Source organism: Poecilia formosa, unplaced genomic scaffold (assembly GCF_000485575.1).
Source record: "Poecilia formosa unplaced genomic scaffold, Poecilia_formosa-5.1.2 Scaffold391, whole genome shotgun sequence".
In the NCBI taxonomy this organism is placed as follows: Eukaryota; Metazoa; Chordata; class Actinopteri; order Cyprinodontiformes; family Poeciliidae; genus Poecilia; species Poecilia formosa.
The window spans coordinates 272,326-280,059 of NW_006800330.1; the positions used below are offsets into that span (position 1 = coordinate 272,326).

Sequence of the window (7,734 nt, forward strand, 5' to 3'; positions counted from 1 at the left end):
ATTTCAAGAGTAGTAAGATGTTTACACTAGACCAAGTACTTGGTAAGACTTTGTGTTTGTTTTTTGTGGATTTTATTTCACTGAAGCGCTATGTAAATTGATGATTCAACTTGCTAGCTAGCCAGCGATTTTAAAGGTGCAAAAATCTAAGCTTTCTTGATTTTTAAAACCTATTAAATCAAGATAAGAGTTTTTTTAAGCTGTGCAGAAATCTTGATCCTCCCCCCAAATCTGAAGCTATTCCAAATATCTGGACGAACTTTGCAGAAGTTTTACTTATGGCCGTCAAAACCTTTTCTGACATTCCTGTTGTTCTATTCACTTCATTTCAGTTTCTTTATTTACCGCAATCTCTCAGCAAATGTCAAGTCTACATAAAAAGACACACATGTTCCAATTAATCCTGGCTATCAAACAGCACATTAAGCTAGTTTAATATTCAAATGACTTTAAAAATTGTTTTTTTGTCTAAGGAATCCCAGTTATTGACCTGCAGCAGCGTTCAGTTCTCACATAGCGACAGCCGACAATCGCTTGTTGACAGCAGAGCTCTGCTGTTTCTTTTCTTGGTTTGAGGCTTCAGATACAACAATACACTCCCTTTTAACTGAATCCTGTCATCGGGTTTAAAGAAAAACGAGGTGCAGCCGTTCTTCATAAACCTGCTGGTCCAACTGGAATACAGGCGACAGAGTAAACATAACTGGTTACATTTACTTCAATCAATCAGCTTTATCTGTAAAGCACATTTACAAAACAAGGCATTTCAAACTGCTTTAATGACTTTGTATTTCTGTGTTTTTATCATTTAAAGCAGTTTGAAATGCCTTGTTTTGTAAATGTGCTTTACAGATAAGCATTTCTTTTTGTCAGACTGTTGATTAATGTTTCCTTTACTACAGTAACTCTTTTTGAAAAAATAACTTTTTACTACGCTGTACTTTTTTACTTTTACTTGAGTAATTTTATTATGACGTATCTCTACTCTTACTTGAGTAAAATTTCTGGATTTTCTACCCACTGAATGAAAAACAAATCTATTTTAACCACACACAAAGAAAACCTGCAGTTTCATAAGTGTTTTCTTGATTTGGGGAAATTATTTTTTTACCTGATTTTGTTATTTGTTTTGTAATTTTGATCCTTAAAATACCAAAATTTCCACTTTATACTTTGTTCCATCTAATGATGTAATTTTAAATATTTAATAACTGATCATTTGATCAGTTACTCAGTTCTTGAGTAGAATTTTTACCAAATACTTTTCTTACTCTTACTTGAGCTCTGTCACCTCTGACCTCTGGCGGGTTCAGATTCTTTCACACAAACGGACCTAAAAAACATCTACAGAAACAACAAACACCTGGCCTGATGTTTCTTAGGTCCAATAAAAGAATGAATCAACATGTACTGCTTGGTAAAAGCATCAGAACCAGCTGGACCCAATCTGCATGCCTCAGGTCTGAGACGTTCTCCAAAAAACGTAATCTTGTAGAAACTCCCCATCATCCCTGCTGTTGACTTCAAGTCAAGTAAATTAATCTGAGTCAAAAACTTTTAAGTATTTATGTAGATATTTACTTTATTTTGTCATTCCGAGAAGGATAAATAAACTTTGATTAAGCAAAACAAACCAACATCAATTAAGATTTACAATGTCAAAGATCCCATTGATAATCTGATGAGAACAAAAACTAAACATATAAATGAGTAGACTTATTGCTTATAGATTTACACTGGATAGCGGTGACAGGGGTTTAGCTTGAGAAGCTACATGTAGCCGGTTGTGTGGTGTAATCTGATTACAACATGGTGTAATCTGATTACAACATGGTGTAATCTGATTACAACATGCTTCCCAGGACGGAGGCCAGGATGGCGCCGGTGATGGCGGCAGACATCTTGGCCGGTGCGGCGCTGGTGATGGTGACGGGGTTGCACCGGTCCGTGCTGCAGCAGGCGATCGTGCTGTTGTAGGAGACGCCCAGCAGAGATGATGTAATGGTTCTGTTGCAGCTAGTGTCGTTCACCCTGCAGCCCTGGCTGCTGATGCCACCAAAGCCTGTTATTGGAAAACCTGCGGAGGAAACGTAAAGTTTAGCATTAATTTTGAATCATCAACCGGTAAAAATAAGCTAAATAAGAAAGTTACTCACTTGCTTTCCCAGTGTAGCAGACGGTGTCGTTCCCGGTGCAGGTCTCGTTGGAGGAGTTCAAGCAGAAGCCAAACACGCTAGCGGAGCATTTGTTGCAGATCAACGACTCCACTGAAACAGACACAGAAACATAACAGTTTAATTAAAAACTTAATATCTACCATTAAGAAAAGCTTCAGCCTTCGTGGGAAATGATGCTGATTTGAAATAAGGCTTGTTCCCAGCCCTATAGTGTCATTGGTATTTCCTCCAAATATCCGGCAGGCCGCTCCTTAATTTGAGGTGCGGTGAAAGCCAGTGACGTCATCTGATACCTTTCACACATTTTACACAAAGCAGTTTCAATAAGATGTAGAAGCTCTACTTACTAAAGTTCGTTTTCGTGTTTCTTTTCTTTTTTTAGTTAAACTTGTTTTGACACAGTGAAGCTGGAAGGAAATTAAATTCATCCCGATTGCATCTGGTGAATTACTTTTCTTTCTTTGAGTTTAAAGAATATTCTCGGACACTAAAATAAGACGGTTAACTTTCCTGATTATTGTTCATAACTTTGCATTGTTGTAAACATAGGAAACAGTCAAATTCAAGTTTTAAACATATCTTTTTTTAAAATAAAATTAAAAATTAAAAAAAGCAGTTTTTTTCCTGCCTACAAACATGACAAATTTGTGTTTTACTAGAATAAGTAATTATTACCCAAAGCAAGGGATGCGATGGCCACAACAACGGCAAAAAGGAGCTTTCCCATCTCTGTTTGCTTCCTGGTTCAGGTCCTTGAGGCCAGAAGGTATTTCTCTGTCAGGTAACAAGCTGCTGCTGCTAGACGTCAGAGGTGATGAGACTGGAAGCAAAGTCAGAGATTTATATGTACACCCATGAAGGGTGGGGACGTTATGGGGTGTGGAGCCTCGTAATGAGACAGAAATTAAAATTTTTTTGGCTTTGTTAGAAGTTTTTAAAAATGTTCAGGGACTTGACCTAATTTTTCTTTGGTATTTTCGCTGCAGTGTAATTATTTTGTCCTGAGAAAATCCCAAAATACCCGAGATTACTGTCTCAAAATTTATGTCAAACATGGTTTCTTTAAAAAAAAAAAAAAAAAAAAATTATGGTTTAATATTTTATTTCTGTTTTAAAAAGAGTATATTTATGTTTTCTCGGTTAGCCAGCTAGCTAAGATGGATCGGTTTATAGCGCATTCATTATTTTCTGTTTTGTTTTGAAGGTTTTTTAGTGGATATTACTCATTCAGTCTCTTCGTAGATTGATCATTGAGCAGCAGTAAAAATGTAAATGTAAACATTGGAATTAAATCTGATATTTCAGGAGTTTTTAAGGCCTAAAAGACATTTTAGGCTGAGCAGGAACATTTATCCTTCTATGAAACCTGAAGCTATTGTAAGAAACGATCTTTGCTATATGGAAAACCAGTTGGTCTTGTCAGGTGTTCATAATTACACCATTCAGAAATTAACAAGTAAAATCAGACAAAAGCACAATGGCATGAACATCACCACTGTATTGACAGGCAGGTTTATTGTTTCTTTTCTTGGTTTTTGGCCGCAGCTGAAACGATGCGCTGCCTTTAACCTCAGCGCTGTTATCAGGAAAACATTTATAAATCTGATCTTTTCTCCCTTCAGAGTCAGAATCAGAGCATCTCAGGCCCCAGTTACACATTTTAAGTTATTAGTTTCTTACTTTCAACCGAAACTGTTGTTTGTTTTGTCTTTGAGAAAAGAAGAGATAATTGTGATGTTTGGTGAGATTCTGGGTTAAATTTGTTGGATCCTGTAAAAATATTTCTTCCATTCCTAACAAATATTTACTTTGCATGCAGAAACTTTGATCTGAAACAGTGACAGAGACACATCAGGTGCAGATGGCCTGTTAAATTATCCTGATGTTTTGTATCTAAACCGTCTGGTGGGAAGAAATGGTCCCAATAAAAGTTATCTCTGAGCCAGAGTCACTTTTCCTAGATGCTGCAAACTGTGTAGCAGAATCTAAATGAGATCTTGGATCTTAATGAGACAATCTGTATTTTAAAAAGCTAAATATAATTAATAAATAATTATATTTATTAATCAGAGTTTCAGGATGTGAAAACGATCTCCAATGAAAACACAACTTTTGGAAACCAAAGAAAGTTTCCCACCTTCGTTTAGTTTTTTCTTTCTTTCTGTTGTATATTTTGCAGATTTTAATGCTACATCTAATTTTACTGAACTATTATGGCTTTTTTTAATGTTTTCTCTTTGTTGGACTCATTTGTAAAGCTGCAAATAAACTAAATCAAAAGTAATGTACGAGTTTGAAAATTGCTGAATCCTGCAGATTAAATTAACTTTAAAAAAGTGAGGATATTTTTTTATGCATTCTCCATTTATTTGGACTTTAAAAAGTTATTAACTCCCAACAATCAAGTTAAGTGAAGTAAGTTTATGAAACTGAGACTTTTAGGATTTATGTGGAGATTTATTTTATTTCAGAAGGTTAAATACATTTAGACTGAAAAATATTCAAACCAGCATCATGAAAGATTTACGAGCTCAACGTTTCCTCGAAACATCCCATTGATCAACTTCCATGATCTGACGAGAACAAAGCCTGAACTTATGAATCAGTGGGTTTATTGCTTATAGATTTACATTGGACAGGGATTTAGCTGGAGAAGCTACATGTAGCCGGTAGCGTGGTGTAATCTGATTACAACATGGTGTAATCTGATTACAACATGGTGTAATCTGATTACAACATGCTTCCCAGGAAGGAGGCCAGGACGGCGCCAGTGATGGCGGCGCTGAAGGTCATCTTGGTGGTCGTGGCGCCGCTCAGCGTGACGGGGTTGCACCGGTCCGTGCTGCAGCAGGTGATCTCAGTGTTGTAGGAGACGCCCAGCAAAGACGATGTCGTCGTTTTGTTGCAGCTAGCGTCGTTCACCCTGCAGCCCTGGTTGCTGAAGCCGTTGAAACTCGTGATGGAAGGAAAAGCTGCAGGGAAAATGTGAAGTTTTCATTAATTTTGTGTCAGAAAACCCTGATGTGAGTGTGGCGTTACTGCTAATCGTGAGCAAAACATTTTTTAAGCTTTAATAAGGTTACTGACTCGCTTTCCCGGTGTAGCAGACGGTGTCGTTCCCGGTGCAGGTCACGTTGGAGGAGTTCAAGCAGAAGCCGAAGACGCTAGCGGAGCATTTGCTGCAGACCAGTGAATCCACTGAAAAAGACACAGAAACATATTAAAGTTTAACTAAAACCTTAAACGTCAAAGAGTAGAAACATCAAGATTATCTTGTAGATCCTTGCTAACTTTAGCTTTTAGCTCTAAGAAATGCTTCATCGTCGATGAACATTTTATTCTCTTGTTGAAGTCTTAACTTTCTGATTTGAGGTGAAGTAAAAACAAGTAGAGTTTTGTGTGATGGTTTGAAATTAACTCTCACTGGTGGAGTTTAGTTTTAGCCCTTTATTGTTACTGGTTTCGCCTTAAAATGTCCGGCTGACTGCGCCTTAAAGCAAGGTGTCGTCAAGCACCACCTCAATAACTGTTGGATAATATTTAATCTACATTTTGAAGCTCTGCAAACAAAACAAAGTATACTTTCATTTTTATTTTCTTTGTTTTACTTTAAAACGTTGAGAAAAGTACATTTTCTCATCCCTACCTTTAGAAATGTGAGATCAGCTTATTAGTAATCCTTTAAAGACTCTGCTTGACCAAACCCTGATTTGAAGTGCAGCAGTTCAGCCTCACCCTCTGCACACATCAAATAGTGAGTAATCTGACGTCTTTCAGGATTTTTCATTTTGCTAATATTTCCAGAAATTTCTACATGAAACTCTGCTACATATAAAGCTGAAGTGGATTATTTTTTTAAAAAAATCTGATTGTAAAATATCTTTATTCACAGCTGGTTTTAAAAGAAAATTATTCCTTCTACTTGTATTGATAGTTTAGAGTTTTGCTGCAGTCCTGCAGTGGTTTAATTTTGCATTGTGTTGAAATTTCTGGCTGCAAAAACACAAAATTTACCAAGTCATTTGGTTTAGTTTTTAGTCCAAATATCTTACCTCACTTGAAATAAGACAAAACTAACTCAAAAGTAACTATTGACCAAGATCCAGAGGCTTGTTTTAATAAATAATTCCTTATAATGTTGATGAAAATGTTCTAGTTCCACTGGCGCTGTTACCTAGCAACGGCAGCCAAGCCCAGCCCGTTGCCTAGCAACCCAGTTCTAGTTCCACTGGCTGATTATTTGCGATTATCTCGTTATCTCAGCCTGACTCTTGAACAAACGGATTCTTATTTTTCCAAACATTAACGCTCCAAACAGCACATTTTGTTTCATGAAAGTTAATATGGAGCTGATAGCGAAAATTCAAGCTGGAAGACTCCGCCCCCCCCATCTCCGTTCGCCCATTGGCGTCATGCTCATCTCTGACCTCAGCGCTGGACCTCACCCGGCGCGTCCAATCATCAATCAAGGATCCATACTCAAACCGTCAGCCGGTTCCCAGCTGCATTCAACGCACCACCCCCCTTCTCCACCCACATCCTTCGGCTCTCCAGGATGGCACCCTTTCCCGACCTCCACCACCAGCGTCGGGCCCCAGGCGAGAGCATCCCTAATCAGTTATCGAGTTCACATCAATTCTCAGCTCAAATCAGCTGCCGGGACCCGAGCGCCAGAGAACTGATATTCATTCCTGTCATTAAACCTTTTAATTGTTCCTTTTTCTCCGTCTGAGTCTTTCCAGATTGAAATGACAATATTACAATTCATTCTGCCGTAAATGTTTCTTACCCAGAGCCAAGGATGCAACGGCTACAACAAAACCAAAAAACAGTTTTCCCATCTTGACTCGGTGTTTGGGTTTTGGCTCAAAGGTGAAAATAGAGTCCTTAGACGATCAGAGGCTGCAGGAGGTCAGAAGTAAGGAGTCGGTTGGTGAAAGCAGCAATTTATATAAATATATGGGTGCAGGGTGTGGGATGGGTGGATTGGCATCTTTTGTACTTTTGAATAAAGGAGCGGCTGAGGGAGTGTGGAGAAATACACCATACCAAGAACAACTTTACCAGCATCTGAAATGTTCTGAGAATCTTTTTAACAGTATAATTGTTTTATTTAAGTAGAAGAAAAAAAGTATTAAATCCTCACTCATTCAGGAGATGAGAAACCGATTAACTCTATTTGAAGCAAAATGTATTTCTCCTCTCATTTTAAAACATGTCTTAGTTATAATGAAATCTGGTTGAATTTAAAAAATTATATATATATATATATATATCTTTTTTTAATTGTGGAAGTTATACAAAGCTTTAAAATAATTGCTATGGCAAAAAAAAAAGTAAAAAATGTGAGGTGACATTTATAATTGAAATTGTGAATTTAATATTTGGACTTTTTCATAATAATTTCTGAAAAAGTGTAAAATTTGTCATAATTTATTCAAAATGGATTTTTGTCTTAAAAACAACTTTATGTTAATGGGCTCTTTGCACCTAAGGCGTTGACGTCACATCTTCAGGAGCTAATGCGGCTCACTTTTTTCCGCTTTGAGTTACCATG

General features: G+C 37.2%; 2 protein-coding genes and 1 long non-coding RNA gene across 4 annotated transcripts in view; 1 reads left to right on the forward strand and 2 right to left on the reverse strand.

Moving 5' to 3' along the window:
- LOC103154555 (uncharacterized) overlaps nucleotides 1–4,868 on the forward strand; it is a 14,235-nt gene extending 9,367 nt beyond the window's left edge. Inside the window, exon 2 of the long non-coding RNA XR_477939.2 lies at nucleotides 4,652–4,868. This is a non-coding gene — a long non-coding RNA (uncharacterized LOC103154555). The remainder of the gene's footprint in view (nucleotides 1–4,651) is intronic.
- On the reverse strand, nucleotides 1,816–3,001 carry LOC103154550 (sperm acrosome membrane-associated protein 4-like). Its single transcript, XM_007575881.2, has 3 exons — nucleotides 2,853–3,001; nucleotides 2,157–2,267; nucleotides 1,816–2,077 (listed from the first exon to the last, which is right to left on the reverse strand). The coding sequence occupies exons 1-3, from the start codon at nucleotides 2,902–2,904 to the stop codon at nucleotides 1,845–1,847; spliced, it is 396 nt and encodes a 131-aa protein (XP_007575943.1). The 5' UTR covers nucleotides 2,905–3,001; the 3' UTR covers nucleotides 1,816–1,844.
- On the reverse strand, nucleotides 4,614–7,113 carry LOC103154549 (long neurotoxin 77-like). 2 transcript variants are annotated; one of them, XM_016662810.1, is made up of 4 exons: nucleotides 6,967–7,113; nucleotides 5,265–5,375; nucleotides 4,904–5,149; nucleotides 4,614–4,861 (listed from the first exon to the last, which is right to left on the reverse strand). In XM_016662810.1, the coding sequence occupies exons 1-3, from the start codon at nucleotides 7,016–7,018 to the stop codon at nucleotides 4,908–4,910; spliced, it is 405 nt and encodes a 134-aa protein (XP_016518296.1). In that variant the 5' UTR covers nucleotides 7,019–7,113; the 3' UTR covers nucleotides 4,614–4,861; nucleotides 4,904–4,907. The 2 variants fall into 2 exon arrangements, with proteins under 2 accessions (XP_016518296.1, XP_016518297.1); XM_016662811.1 differs by lacking the exon at nucleotides 6,967–7,113 and adding an exon at nucleotides 5,469–5,785.
- Between the last annotated feature and the right edge of the window lie 621 nt (nucleotides 7,114–7,734).